This window comes from Chlamydotis macqueenii, chromosome 3 (genome assembly GCF_036417535.1).
Source record: "Chlamydotis macqueenii isolate bChlMac1 chromosome 3, bChlMac1.mat, whole genome shotgun sequence".
Taxonomy (NCBI): domain Eukaryota; kingdom Metazoa; phylum Chordata; class Aves; order Otidiformes; family Otididae; genus Chlamydotis; species Chlamydotis macqueenii.
The window spans coordinates 39,959,202-39,975,274 of record NC_141558.1 but is presented as its reverse complement, the minus strand read 5'-3'; the positions used below and the strand labels follow the sequence as shown (position 1 = coordinate 39,975,274).

The 16,073-nt window shown below is 41.9% G+C and overlaps 1 protein-coding gene across 2 annotated transcripts in view; it reads left to right on the top strand.

The window, feature by feature from the left end:
* Positions 1-6,301: 6,301 nt before the first annotated feature.
* The window catches only part of LOC104481795 (gamma-aminobutyric acid type A receptor subunit rho1), a 28,966-nt gene continuing 19,194 nt past the window's right edge, over positions 6,302-16,073 (top strand). For both annotated transcript variants that reach the window (XM_010123211.2, XM_010123139.2), the window contains exon 1: positions 6,302-6,423. In XM_010123211.2, coding sequence (XP_010121513.2) covers positions 6,302-6,423 — 122 coding nt within the window. The remainder of the gene's footprint in view (positions 6,424-16,073) is intronic.

Genomic DNA, 16,073 nt, shown 5'->3' with positions numbered 1-16,073 from the left:
ACGCAATGCACATAATCTCTCAGGCAGAGCGTAAGAGCACATAAAGACACTTGTGAACTCAAATATGTCTCCACGGGCATGACGACACATCGCGTGGGGAGAAGAGAAGCGTTTGGCGGACAAAGACACCCCTGAGGAAAGAGCTCTAATGAAACCAGAGCGGGACTGAAGATGTGCCTCGCTGGGGTCCTGCAGCGTTGCTATTCATTTCGGCAGTGAGAAACAGCAGCCGAATACATTAGTCCCGCAGCATTGTAATTCACTCAAGCACATTGTTTGCTGTAGCCTTTCAGGTCTCTGCCCAGCGCAGGCTTGGCCTATTTCCCTTGCCTTTCATACAGTGCACAATCCATTTAGGGATTTATAGCGGCTTAGAGACCCATGTACAGTGCCTTGCCTCTATCTGATTTTTACTCTGTGATAAGAAGGCTTGAGGTCATGGGTTCGTTGGAACTCCTCTCCTCCCTGCTGTTTGTGTTGCATGGAAATCTAATTACTCATTAGTGTTTATGATATCTTCAGGTCCACCAATGTCCTCATCACTATCTGAAGAAATCCCAGGGTTCGCCACAAAGAGCATGTGAATCTGCTCTGATGTGATCTTATAAGCAAGGGGTGCAAGAGAGAGAAGAGAGGAGCAGGGGCATAAAGACAAATATGATAATAAAGCACAAAAGCTATTTGCGGTGAAATCCTTGTCCAGTATAAAGTGGTGTGATGTCCATCCTAGTGCATGCTTATGCCAACTCATACACTGATGTTGAAAAGTAAAATCTTCCTGTTAGGATGTTCACCCTGCCCCACTGTTCCCCGTAGCTCCTAGTCTGTGCTCCCCACAAACACGGCACAGAGTTACAGATCGTAGAAGAGTGTAGTTGCCTCTTGTGCCTGCAGAGGAAATATTCTCTTTCCCTTTCTGCGTGGACTCCCTTGGTTGTAATCACCTCACTGCAAATACATGTATTCACACTTCTCTCATCCTCTCACCATCCTGGAAAGTTTGACTTCAAGTCACACGAAAAATAGAGCTACAAGTGCTATGAATGGCCACCAGCTCTGCTGACACCACCATAGTCAAATTCAGTGGATATGCTATTTATCCCCAGGTTGTTCAAATTTTATTCATTGTCTGTGCTATTTTCCTCCTTGGAGGTGGTCCCATATACAAAAACATAAAGGATCCAGCTGACAGAGCAAGCATGTATCTCCTATGAACGTCCCAAAGGATGGAAGTACGTTTATTAAAAAAAAGGCCTAAGTAAGGGATTCAGAAACCCCACTAACTTGGTACTAAGTCTGATTTTTAAAGTCTCTGACAACACTCATGACTGAAGGCACCAAAGAAGTGAAAACCAGTACTCTGACCAGTGTGCCCTGGGGATGCAGCATGCTGTTTCTGAAAGAAACAGAGCTGCACAGGGGAAATAACATTCTCAAAGTCAAACAGCATCCTATCGATTACTCAGGAACCTTTGTGCCCCTCCAGCTCCTGCAAGTGTAAATCAGAACAGAGATACGGGGACACGTTCATCCACGTTTGCATTAAAAGCTTTTAGGTAAAGGCCAACGCCCATTAGGAAGAGGTTAGGAAATGTAAATGCTATGGGCTCTTTTATATGTGGCTGCTGCAGTCTGGTTATAGCTCCAGGGGTATTTACATGGTGTATACTGTGTATTACTGCAATATTTGAAGCTTTGGGTGATTAATTAAACAAATGAAGGCCAGGTTCATGATGTGACTGGAGTTGTTGTGGCAGACGCTTACACGGCATTGTGCCTTGCCCTCTTGGGCACTGAAAGTACTCCTGGTTTCCTACTGTGGCTGGTGGCTCATGTGACTGTTCTCCAGACTGGATTTCTGCTGCTGACAAGGTCAGCATCTCAGTGCACAGCTGACTCAAAGGCAAAAAAAAAGTCTTCATTTTTTCTTCTGATTATTCCTTCATTCTGGAGATAGGCAGATTATAATAGAATTAGGCAAATCATTGACTTTTCTGTGGTGAAATGAAAGAAGCGTATCTTTGGTTGGCTTAAAATATGTTTATTTAACAAATTATAATAATATTATAATATAGTTTGGTCAAATCATATCATCTTTATTAATGAAAACCCAGTAAATAAAGGATTAATGTCCTAAGCAGCCTGGGAAACCTGTGCTTAGATGGCCTTACTAAGTCAGTAAAAGCCCAAGGTCCCACTGAAGTCTGAGGAACAAAGTGACCAAAGCGCTGAAGCACTGGAGGAGGGAAAGTGGTGCCAGCTGGAGGGTGCTGAGCGGGTCCTTGAGCTCAGCAGCCACTGGGGTTGGCATCCCTGGGGAGAGGCCAAGCCTCTGTGCATGGGGACAGCTTTTGGGGACTGCCCTCCAGCACAAAGGATTTAAACTTTGTTAATTTCTACTTGAGTAAGAAGTCTAATCTTTTTTTTTACCTTTCCTGTTTAATATAATTTATTTCAGCTGCCTGAGGTGGTTTCTTTTCCTCCTGGATTATAATTTGCATTCGGTTCCTACTCTAACCCAAATAAGCCTGGTGTCTGGCTTCAAGTACGAAGGCATTTCAGAAAAGATGGCTTTGGCCATAAAAAGGAAATAGTTGGCCTTTCCTACTGCAAAACTCAACCTTGGTCCGTTGACTTCACATTTACAGTTCATCCCACTTCTTGATTTCTTCCGGGACCAGCTGCTGACTGTCTACGAGGGATTTGGAGCAATCATTTCACATTTGGACGGCTGCTTCCTATCTGTAGAAGTGGTGTTAAAGTTAGGAAAGTCAAGGGAAAGTTAGGAAAGTCAAGGGTATTGTAGCTTTAAATTGACATTTTAAAATTTGCTCTGAGATCTGGTGAATGTTGTCAGATGTGGGTGGAAGGTTGGTACTTATGTTATTGCTAGTGGGGAATCTGGAAAGCAGAGGGTATGTTTAATTTTATATTTGTGAACACTCATTTGATGGAAAATAATGCCAAGGGATTGTCAAACCAAGTAAAAGTAAATAATGGTTAAAATTTAAAATATTTTGACATGAATCCCTAGGACCCTCCCCTCAAATATATCAGCTGATAAACTTAAATAATGCAGTCATTTGAGGAAACTGCAGTCAGCTTACAACTAGCGTACAAACTGTAAAAACAGATGAGCTTGTTGAAAATACTGTTCCCTGAAAACTATTCATTGTTTTCTTGTTTGGTATTCACAGGGTTTCTACCTACTGAATGCAAATAGTGCTATATCTTTAATCTCTCATTGTTCTCTTGGACAAAGCAAGCAAAATTAGCTCTCTATCTACTCAAGCTCAAGATTAAGAAAAAATTGAGGACAATATTTTAAAATATATTTTGTTCAATTTTTCTGTTTTCTTTTATTTCTCATAAGTAAGGCACGCAGCCATCTCTTATTTTTTTTCTTGGATGTTTGAATTTTTCACATCTGTTCTAATTCTCATATTTTTGCCTTGGGAAAATCAGAAAGAAATAGTGCTGGAAGTGACCTCAAGAAAAATTATAGTCTAACCGTTTGTCCTAAAAGAGGATTTGCTGTACCTGTCTTAATGACTTCTGATGATGGCAATTGCAAACGCTTCCTGTGTAATTTATTGCAACACTTCACTGTCCCTACTGTTAGAAAAATTTACTGGTATCTAATCTAGTGTCTAACTTCATTTTTCCCTTACTAATATCTCAGCCCATTACTTTTTCTTCTGTATACCATGGCCATTTGGAACAGAGCATTTTTCACTCTGAATTAACTGTCACGTACCGAAAGACATATTCTGTGCCATTTTTACCCTTCTTTAGCCTTTCCTTTGGACTAAGCACCCAGTTGGTTCCCAGCTTCATTGCAGATCATTTGCAAAATTTGCTGCTTTCTTGCTTGTTGGTAGCGAGTCCTGGATAACCACTCCTGGAGTACAGCAAGATAAACCAAGCTAAAGGGAGCAACATTTTGCACCAATCCTACCAATATTTCATCAAGATGATGCTTCCTTGTCTTGCTTATGAGAATGTGTCGTAGTTCAGCCCCGACTGGGACCAGACTATGCAGTCTCTCTCTCACTCCCCCCACCCTCTTAGGGAACAGGGTGAGATAATATAAGAAAAAAGGCTCGAGGTTTGAGATAAGGACAGGGAGAAATCCTTCAAGTTACCATTATGGGCAAAACAGACTCAACTCTGGGAAAACTATTTGTTTACATTAAAACCAAAGCAGGATAATGAGAAAAAGAACAAAGTCATGTGAGATAGAGTTGAAAGCATATCTAAATCTACTGCTTCTCCCCAAGCTGTGAAGTCTGTTGACCTGTCAGGGAAAGAAATTAAGTTTGTTCAATATGCATCTTTGTGATAAACCCGTGTCTGTCCCTCATCCAGTCATTTTCTTCCAGGAGTTTATAAGTTTTCTGGCAATTTCTTCCAGTATTTTTCTATTAATTGCTTAGATTTGAGCTTTCTGTGAACAATGATGCAAAAAAAAAGGGGGAATTGAACACGGGTTTTTTTGCCTTCTCCATATCTTCTGCTAGTAAATCCCTTCTGTTAGTCAGAATGCTTCCCTCCTCTCATGTATACCATGTATACCAAAGGACCTCCAGCTTTTCCAGGGCAGCTAAGTGAATTCTTAGTTATCTGTTGCTTGTCAATCCCCATTGCTTCCAGGAAGCAATCTGATGCACAGGCAAGGGACTAATGTTTTTTTTAAAAAAAGTGTATGAAGTAACAAAAATGTGCTCCAAAGAGAAAAAAAAATTCCTTTGATGAAAGATATGATAAAACTTCATATAGATTTTTGCAAAGGCTGGGAAGAATATATCTAATATCACCACAGGAGAAAAGAACAGCTGTTAAAGTACTTTTTATCTTCCTTGAGAAGGATACATGAATCAGTGGAAACTGAATGCAGATAATTTTCAAAGATAAGATGTGTAGAACTTCTTCGAACAGTAACAGCTGATTAACCATTGCAACAAACTGCTGGTGACTGACTGTCCATCTCTTGAGGCCTGCATGACGTTGTGTAGGAAATGTTTTAGCTGAGCAAACCATTACATTGAATCTTAGTTGATAGATTGGAATTTTGGTGGCTTTTGATGTGTTGTTTCTGTGGGTCCTGAGGCAGTGTAAATGCTCACTGAAGTCAATAAAGCTACAGCAGCTTAGACCAGGTAGAGATCTGCTCCCAGAGTTTTTAGAAAGGGCTTTAATGAAAATAGATGGGTGACATGACAAACTGCTCTAAAATAGAACTCCATGCGTAACAGACAGAGGAAGAAGAGTCTTGTCAGCAAAGGGATAGGACAAGGTTGGTGATGTCTGCAGAGCACGGGGGCAACGTCTCCATGATAGGGCACAAATGGGACGAGAGCTGTAAGGCCTTGGGAGGAGGCACAGAGGAGAAGGAGAACAAACACGGAGCTGTGGCTTATGCATGCAGAGGGTGAGTTCCAAAGAGATGGACAATGTGGCTGGCTCAACCACATCAATTCTGCCCATGCTGGTTTATTTTCTTTAGCACCAATGAGGATTTTGTCAGCCACATGGGACCCAGCACGGGAGCTTTGCTGCTTTACTTCAGCAGGATGCCTGCAAACTGCCCTGGGAAGAGCTAGGAGAGCTAACTTCCCCATGCTGTCCTCCCTGCCTTCCTCTATGCACCGGATACTTTCTGGAGACCCTGCTCAGCCAAGCAGTGGGGTATGTGACACCAGTCCTGAAAGCACCCACCACTTCAGCCACAGTACCACTGTACATCAAAGTAAGGTAGAAAAACACACAGGATCAAAATACTGTTTGGAGAGCTACATGGAAGTGAGTTTTTGCTGGAAACTGATACACGTTTATTAACACTTTTCAATCTATTGCAATGCCTGTAACAAACATCACTGCTACACAGATAAATTTGGTGATTAAAGAACGACTAACGACACCTGCCTGACCAGCTGCACTACTGTGGCTAACCAGGCAGAAATATATATATGTCATATTCCCCATGTACTTGAAAAACGTTCAATTTAAACCAATTAATAAAATAGCCTGTTTGGATTAAAAAAATAATTGCTCTCTGACAAGATGTGAATTCAACACTGCTGGAAAAATCCCTGCCATCTGACGTAGAAGGATTTATAGGTTTAGTGGAAATTGCTTTCCCCACTGTCCAGATTAAATACTGCAGGATGATTTTTTGTATGAGTAAACATCCTTCCAATAACAATCAGACCTATAATGTCTTAAAAAGAGGAACAGGATCTACATTTTGGTTTTCTTCTTCTTGTATGGACTATTTCTGGCTACAGAACCTTCAGGTAACATGTTGACTGTCCATAAAATGCATTTTAGCATCTTCCTCCTGCTGTGGGGATGGGTTTTATCCACTGAATGCAGAGTCCACCGACAAGGAAAAGAAATACATGAAGTATACAAAAAAGGCAGGTAAGTCTCATTTTTTTACATTTGAATAGCTACATTTTGGACAAATGTAATGTTTCAGATGAAAATATAATGACTAACAGATAATTGAGTTTGCATTTGCAGATTGTAATCTTTCAGTGAAAAATATTTTCTGTTGCTGTTTTTCTCAATGAATAAATTTTAATGCATTTTCTACGGTGAAAATCATTGCTCCCCCGCCAAAAGATGGGTTTGTGAGGTATTGCAAAGTGTGAAAGGGTGCAAAAAAGGAAGTACTTGCTTATACTTAACGAGGTTAAAATGTGGTAGAGTATTAACATTAAAGTGGAGAGGAAATTTATGTTCATGAGGATCGTTGCATTCACTGAAGATTAGATTGACTTGAGATCTCAAATGAAAACATTCAGAATTTATTTTATTATTCCCCTACCATTTGTTTTACAAAGCTTTTGATAGGAAAAAAAAATGAAGTATCTCTGCAAACTTCAAGGCTATGGTCAGCTATCAGACGAAACAGCATCCAGTGTATTGAATTAAGATATTAAAAGTTATTTAAAATACTATCTATTCGTCACTTTCTCTCTCTCTCTCTCACACAAAAAAGGCTATGTGACACTTTTCTTCCACTACCTAGACAGCCATTTTAGGAGGTTTTGAGTAGAGGAAGGTTTTTTGCTACAACTGAGTCCTGATTACTTATATTCTATTCGGGGAATATTTAGAACTTCGTACGAGGATTTTTATACTCAGGCACGTAACAAGGTACATCTGGAGGAAAAATCCTTTGGGTTTTTTTATTTTTTTTTTTTTGAGAATAGCTGACACGTAGTTTTCTGTTCAAATGTTGTGTACTTCTGCTTGTGACAGACTGAACTTATGTCATTTCTGCTTTGCTGCAGTCACAGTTTCTGTTCTGTAATGACTCTGTATCACCATCAATACTGTAAAGTGTATGGGGATGGAAATGAAGGAATGTCACTGTCCTGAGGAATCCAAACCACTCCTGTAAGCTTTTCAGAGAAATGACTGAAAGGCAGAAGGGATGGAAAGTGCCGTGCCTTTTTGTTTCCCTGTAGCCCCTTGTAGCGAGTCAGGGCTACATTACAGAGTGACAGCAGCGTCCCGGTTGGCACTTGGGGGTCCATGAGCCATTTTATACACAGCAGATGGCTTTAGCCACGACGCCACCTTTGTGGAGGTATGACTGGGAAAATGGATGCAGTGGCTTTGCTCCTGATCAGCCCCCAGGGGATGTGTTACCAGAGACAGTATGGATGTGGGACAGCCCTGAAACCCCTGTTTTCACTGAGGCTTCATGACAGTGGCAGTGGAGGTGACATGCTGGCTGTAGCAAAATAAAGGGGTGAGAAGCAAGGTACCACCATTTGAACTGAAAAGCATCCAGCTGAGAGGAATGCATACACACAGCCATGTTCTTGTTTAGCATCTTTAATGAAAACTCCCACTTCACCAAACACTTACCAGTGTCAGTGCAATTAAGTGATGATACAACAAATCATAGCAGAAGAGAGTGTTAAAACTATGTGAAAATATAAAAGAAATATCTATTCAGTTCACAAGGAACTGCTTCTTCACTCGTGCCTTGTACACACAGTGTAATTGTGCCAGGACAAGCCCATCAGGCAGCCCTGAGGCGTCACGGCTCTGAGGAGCTGGGTCCACCGCCCCGCCAGCGCACCCACGCTGGCCTGGGAGGTCCTTTCTGGCCTATTTCTGCCTCACTGAGGAGGGCTGATGAGGTGGAAGGAGCAATACTGATGCATGGTCGTAGGGCTGTCCATCAGCAGTGTGGTGCTCAATATAACACTTACTTTCCCCTGTGATGGGATAGGCCAGGAGAGATCAATGGTTTTAACGGTCTTGCAATTTGTGAGGTCGAAAAGGACAACTACGGTTAACCGTGTGATTGCCTGCTAAGCACAAACAACAGAGTCTTCTGTATGAATTGTACACCGAAGACCTGATTTCTGATAATTACCTTCGCTATCTGATAAACTCAGAATAGGATTGCAAGTATTTTTAAACTTCAGCTTCCATCCATTTTTTCCTATTCTATGCTAGCTTGTCTTTTCTCCGTCCAGGTGGATCAAGCCCCCTCTTCATCTCCTCTTAAATATATTCAAAACACTAAGCTTCTTATATTTCTCAGCATAGGATGTTTCCCAAACCTTGACTCAGTCATTTGCTTGTTTTCACTGCCTTTTCAGACTTGACATCAGGACTGGGTGCAGTGTTTGCACAGTCCTCACAGAGGTGCTGTATACAGAGTCACTCCTGTTGACCTCCTGGGACTGCGGTCATTGTCTCCACTGCAGCCCCACAATGGGAAATCATGTTTGCCCAACATGACCGGGCATCTGTGTACGGCAGGACACCTCACCTTAGAGGTACAGTGGGTCCTCTTTGCGCTCAGACGTAGTTTCCTATTCATTAAGATGTTGATCATATGAGACAGATTTGAAGTAGGCACGGTTCCTTTGTATTCATTCAAAGTCAAGGCCTTTTTCCAGACTTAGATCCTGGAAGCAAAACAGAGCAAGAGGAGGTGCTATATAATGTCAGAAAATGCTTGCAATGAAGATTGCTCCTGAACATTTTGTTATTGACTCTGTTTTCCCCCCCTTCAAGACTCAGCCCTGAATACCCATTAAGTAGAAGAAGTTATAGCAATTGACTTTCTTACTCCTTGCTGAGCACTGTTATCTCTTGCTCCATAAGGCTTGTAGTAAGGACCAGGACAGAAACCCATCCCTTCACTGCAGCCTTTGTCTTCTGAAGAGACCCACATGTCTCACTGGAGGTTGATGGGGGAAATCTATTTGAAGTGGAAAAGTCTGGCTTCACATCACCAGAGGATGCTCAGGGTGGCTTGATTTTGCACCCATGGTCTCCCCAGCCTCTAGAGCCCTTTAGGGGTACAAGATCATCCGCTTGCCCTACTGCCAGGGCTCAGCGCCAGCCACCGGTGTTGGCAGGCGACGCAGGCACCTGGTGTAGAGACCTGCCACCTTAGGTGTGCTGCCAGCATCCTGCTGTCCCTGGCAGACGTGGCCAGCTTTGCTCCAGATTCCCATGGTGCAGCTGACGGAGGAAACACATGGGCTTTTAGTTTGCTTCTTTGGATGGTGCTGTTCTGCAAGTGTTAGTTTCTTCCAAAGAGACTCACTTGCTCTGAACTTTGCATTCAAACAAAAACTCACCATTTGCTCAGCAATTTTCAGCTCCAGGGCTTGTCCTTGCCCCCGCATCCAACTGATCCCACATCTTTTGCACTCTTGCTGATATGGTGGATGGGGTGAAGAGGGTCCACAGGGTCAGACGCATTCTCTGTCACAGTTTTTGGCACTGCAGGTACCCCAAGGCAGCCATTCTGTCATGAGACAGAACAACCTTGAAGAAGAGTGAGCAGACAGGCATGGTTTTCCCCACAAGAGTTTATGCATGCACCAGTCTTTTGGAGACTGGGTTTGCATGACAGGAATTTTGCAGAAGGTCGCAAATAATTCCTTAAATAAAGCTGATGAGGCTTTGGGACACAGCACAGAGTGTGACAAGAAAATGGCAAATCAGTGTAGGTCAAAGTACGCATACAGTCACAGTGAAAGCAGCAAAGTAGATAGCTTTATTGGAGGAGATTTATGACAGAGCCCTCCAATAATGTAATTCACTGTAAAAATGTCTGCGTGCCAGTCAAAGACTCAGCTGCTTATTTTTGCTGATCTCCAGGACAAATCACCTCAAAGGAATTTCACTTCAAAGAGCAGCAATATGAAAATAAAACCTTCCTCACCTTGCAGACCTGCTCACAGTTTGCAGTCAACCCCGTGCAAATCCTGCAGGGTTTGCAAAGCTTTTTCTTCCTGTTAAATCCACAGTGCCAGAATTCCTACAGGAAGGAGCTGAGATCTGAAGCACCGGCAAGAAGGCTCTCTGCTGCTTTCCCAACTGCTCAGGCTGTTGGAAAGCCACCAGGCTGCATGGGAGTCACTAGAAGGACACAAAGGGTCACTAAACATCACAACATCGTAGTCGTGCCAACAAAAGGGCCAAAGCCTGTGTTGCTAATTAGACTTGCAGAATCTGCTGGAAGGATGAGCAACAGGGAAAAGAACTGGCCTGGAGCTGAGCCCAGGTTGTTCTGCCGGGAAAAAAATCTCTTTTAACACTAAAATCTCCCTGGACAGCATTATAACCACCTTTCAGACAAACAACTCTCAGCAGAAGAGATTTCACTGTACAAGATCTACGGATCATATTTGTTTAATTTTAGCTAAGGGACTTGCTTCATGTTTTTAGTCATGTCCTTACCATTCCCTGGCCATGTTATAATCATTTTGCCTCACTCTGGTCTCCAAATAGCAATTCATTTTCCGCTCCTCTAGAGCTCCATGTCCTTGTTTCTGTCAGTAAGAGCTATCTTTTACAGCAGTTGAATGACATCGTCTATAATAAGCCCTGGGCTTGTTATCCCAGGGTCTCTCTCGTGGGCTTTCTTTCTCTTTGTGACATTTTCAGATGTTATTACAATTAGTGGCACTCTTCCTAAGTGATGGGAGCCATCCTGCATCATGATGACCATGGTTCCTTCCTGATGCTTTCTCAAGGCTTAGCATCATACTGAACAATCACAACATTAAAGTTACCTTCCCTTGCTTTTATAGAATTTGGATAGGACTTCTGTGTTGTCAGCTCCTATGTACCGCAATCACCCTGTGTGGAAGTTGTCTGCTCCCTGTAAATCACACGTGGCTACCCCAGTACCCTCACTGAGCCTGCTTCTTACACACAGGGCAACTCCTGTCTTCTTGCCCTCCTAATGCTTTCTCTGGCTTATTAATTCATCCCTAATAGAATTTCTTCCTTTACCTCCCAGCAATCCTTAAACCATTCTCTTGTCCTAGAGTTTTACTTTTGTATCTTATCTTCAGGATTGATCTTGAAAGCATTTATTTGCATGAACAAGGCTTACTAATGCAATCTGTCTTTAGATCACATCTTCAGAGTGCACGATAAGCCTGTAAAGTGCTCATTGAAAGCATTGCCTGTAGGAGGACATTATCAGTAGCGAGCCAGATCTGGTGGAGCAGTGAGCACCCACAGCTCCCGAGGCATTGCTTTTTGGGATCAGCAGCTTGCATTGTGGCTTGACATCATTTGACCAGCAATGCTGGGTCTCAGGAGATCAACAAGAGGCCCAGTGTAGGTTTCAGGCCAATGAAGCTGGAGTCTCTCCACCTTCCCTGTTTGTAACTTGCCTTTCCCTTTCCTCTTTTCACCTCCATCTCCTTCACTCCTTCACTCCTTTTCTTTGCCCCATTCAAGGTTCCTCCTCTTCTCCAACTTGCTGTTTCTCTTTTTTGTCCCTGGCTTTCTTTACCCTCCTCTTCACCTGCCTCATTTATTTGTCTCTAGGCACATCTCTTGCTCCTGTCACACAGCTCTGCCAAGTTTTCTCCTGATGTTTTAAACTCTGTATTATTTTGTAACTTCCTTCTCTCCTCCAGTAGCTGTTGCTGCTGCCTGTCTTACCTCTTCTTCCACTTTCCAGAAATCCTTTTCTTCTGTCCAACAGTGCTCATCTTCTTTATCCTGCTATACACTGTCTTATTTTTCATTATTACTTTGCTACTTCTCTCATTTGCCTTTCCACCACTGTTGTTCTTTCAAGTAACTTCAATCCTGCATGACAACTTTTCTTGGAAATACTGTGGGTTTTTCTCACAACTCAGTCAAAAACGTCCTCTCTCTGCTTATCATTGCAAATGAGGATGCTTTGAAAATTGTATTTTCTTCTTTCATCATTATCACCAGACTCCTTTCATCCTTCCTAAAACTTATTTTGGGTCTACACTTCACATAGCTTCCTATCCTTATCCAGGTGACTCATGGCAGAATACAGTCTCTGCTGGTACTTCTGTAGATACGTTTGTACACCCATGTACGTGCCACTTTACTGGGCCACTGATGATAAAATCCCCAGTCAACACTACTGCCATGTAACTTGCTCAAGATCAGCAGCTTCATATTGTCTTCTAGCCCACTATTACTCTAATGTGTTTTATGAGCTGGTGTGAGAAGACGTAACTGTCTTTAAAATCCTACCTGCAGCCCAGCAAAAAAAACCCTCCAAACAAACCCAAAGATACTGCAAGGCAGTTTCCTCCCTTCTGGGTACACGTAAATTGTTTTATTTTCTGATACCGGCGTTCTGAATTAACATCTGAATGCTCCTGCTGCTCTTCTAAACACTGGCCAGTCACCTTCCAAACTCACTTGTGTTTTTTAGCATCCCCGGCTTTTGGTGAATTTCACAGTGTGATGACATGCTGTGTTTGTGTACTTCCTTTCAAATTTCTTCTCCTTGCTATGTGTTGTGGAAAGTCTTGAGCAACAGATTCCTGTTCATCTTCACCATGCCACTCCTGATTTTATGTCATTGCATCCTATCTACCATTTGGCCATTGTCTCCTTTCCCACTCAGAGAACCCTGCTCAGGCTGCATGGAAGACCTCCCCACCTCCAAGCTCTCTCTCTCTCCTCTTGGTCTGCTCTATCTTTTCCAACTAAGGGGATTGGATATGTGAAATATGGACATGTCTTGGTGTTACTAATAGCATTGAAATGCTTTGTGTTTGATTTGCTGCTCCATTCCAAATAACGCCTAACCTCCTGTTTGTCTTTTTGAGCACAATGGAGCATTAAGTGAATGTTTACCAAGAAATAGTCACAATGAGCCTCCTTCCTAAGCAGTTGATTTGGAGGCCATCATTATCTTAACATAGTTTCTAAAAGTACAATGAAAAAAATTAAAGACACAAAGTACAAAACAATGTACACTTTTCTGAATTTACTAACACTGAATTTTTCGAAAGTCACCTGACATCATGAGATTCTGCTGTAATTCTCCACCCACAGTTCTGATTTTGACTACCTTGAACAGTTACATATCCTCAATAAATATTGTGGCCAGTGAAAATTCTTTTCTCTGAAATAATTTATAAAGCTATTGAACAACAGCGGTCTTATCATAGATTTCCATGGGACTGTACTGAAAACCTTTCTTCGCAATGAAAACTCTCCATTATTCCTCTGTTTCTTATTTTGTAACCATTCTCATGTGGGAAACTTGCTTCTTTCTGACTGGTTGAATTCTTTATCAGTCTCTGGAAAGGATCTGTCAACACCCTTTTGGAAATTGAGGTACACTGTGTCATCTTGGTTGCCCTCATGTACAAGGTCATTAACTTTTTAGAGAAGTCTATTATATCTACAGTGCATAACATCCCTTAAGAAAAGTCAAACTGCCCCTCACTCTTCTTCAATAGATACCATATTTATCTGGTATATACTATTGGTGTTTTTTACTGTTTTTGTAGCTAACTTGTCCAGTGGAGCAGTCTGTAGCTTCTCAAAATCCACTTAGAGCTCTTTTGCTGTGATACCAAGGACAATTTAAATGCTGGTTCAACAGTTTCTTACTTGGCATTCTTCTGGGTAGAAGCCTGCTGACTTGTTGCTGTTCAGTTCATTTACTTTAAATCTATCTCTGGGCCTGTGTCAATATGAATATTTCTTAACACTGCCCCAACAGCAGAATTGTTACAATTCTGTGATTTCTGTAGTGCAAAAAATTTTTTTTAATTGTTGGTGGTTTTGATTGCCCTAATAAAAACAGAGTGCTTTCATTGCTGTAAGTAAGGAACAAAGACAAGTGTAGTATTGATAATTAGCTAGTTATTTCCCATTCTGTGTTTTTACACTTGTTTCTCTGTACTCCATGCAGTTCTTTGTATTCTCTTTTATAAAATCATAGAATCATAGAATGGTTAGGGTTGGAAGGGACCTTCAAAGGTCATCTAGTCCAATCCCCCTGCAAGGAGCAGGGACATCCCCAACTAGATCAGGTTGCTCAGAGCCTTTGCTTTTACTGAAATTCATCTTACTGACATCAGACCTTTTCTCCAATGTGTTGAGGCTGCTTTGAATTCTGATCCTTGATGCCAAAATAGCTCTTTCTTTTTCAAGTGTGCTTTCATGCACGAGTTTTATAGTTCTATCATCTGCATCATTATTGGAAATATTGACTAGTAGTTTCCAGGATGAAATCTGTGAGGTGTTGTTTAATGTCTCTCGACAGGAAACTAATGGCAGTTACTCTAACCATGGTCTTTCAACCATGCTCAAAGTCATAGTTTCACCTCAACCATATTTCCCTAGTTTAGTAATGAAATATTAAAAACTTCACTCAAATCTGCTTCTCCTCCTGCTTACACGAAGGTGGCCAGTTACACTGTCAGAAAGGACATTAGACTGGTTTAACATCAATTACTGCAAAGATTCATGTTGAGTGATCTTTATAATCTTGTTACTCCTGGCCAAGGCAGACAAATGGGTCACAGAAAGTTTGTCCCACTTTCTTTCCAAATATTAAAGCTCCAACAACCTTCTTCTGTCCCTTGCTTAAAACCAGGTTTTGTGTTCACCATCACTCTCTCTCAGGGGTATCACCTGTCTGTGAGAAGTCCTCACAGGTACCTGCTTATGGCTCAGAGACTGTAACAGCTGGTGCTCCCAGGGAATTTCCATCAGCATCTGTTGACTTAAATACCTCTGATTTATCTAAATATTCCTTAACAGGCCCTTTCTTGATCTGCACTGTGCTGACATCTGCTCACAAGTCAACTTCTCTTTGAAGAATGGGGCAGACGTGAAACCCTTCAGCACGTTCTGCATTGCCCCATTAGTTTCTCCCCTTCCCCTCATTCATTTCTCCTTTTCACTTCAGCTGAGCCCAGGCACCTTGTCTGCCTTCTCCTCAGCTGGCAGGACAACCTCAGTCATGCTCCTTCTGCTCCCCCCCGCCCTTCCTTTCAGCCTATGTAACATGAAACCCAACACAGACACTTGCTGGATGCCATTTCTACCACATAGGGGCATTTTCATTTTTGCAGTTCCAAGATCTCAGGTGGCACAACCTTCCTGTGGATACTCAATATGCACAGGTTTTTTCTTCATTTTTTGCCTTTTCACAGTGTTTATGTCCAGGCAAAGAACAAAGGAAGTACAAAATTTAAAGGATGTCTATATGTCTCCTGCCTCCGTGTAGGTTGCACTGGGAGACTGATTCAAGTAATACTGGATTAAAGTGGGCTTCTCACTGAATTTTCTGTATCATTCATAAATAAGATGGTAGAACAGCTCTGAATGCCACTGTTTCTCAGACTTTGTGATGGAAACATCGAAAATAGCACTTTTCCCCCATTTCTTTTCATAAATTTAACCACCTGTAATAGCAATGGGTCACCTTTCTCACCATCTTTAAAACTACTGATCATAAGGACACATGACCCAATATAATTACAAGAAAACAAGGCCTTGGCAAATGCCAAGATAAAATACATTTTATAATTAATTTTCCTTGGTTTTTAGTGGCTTATTTGCAGCTCACAACTTTGTAACTCTCCCAATTTGAGTACAAATTATTGGGTTTCTATCCTACATTATGCCTGGGAATTAGTATGTTACACAGTGGAATTCATCTCCTGCAGTGCATGTCGCTGGATAAGAGCAGTTTCCTCCTGTTGAAAGTTTGCTCTCTCCTCCCTCACTTGCTTGGTGGGGTTTTTCCCTGTTTAGCTACCCCACTTTTC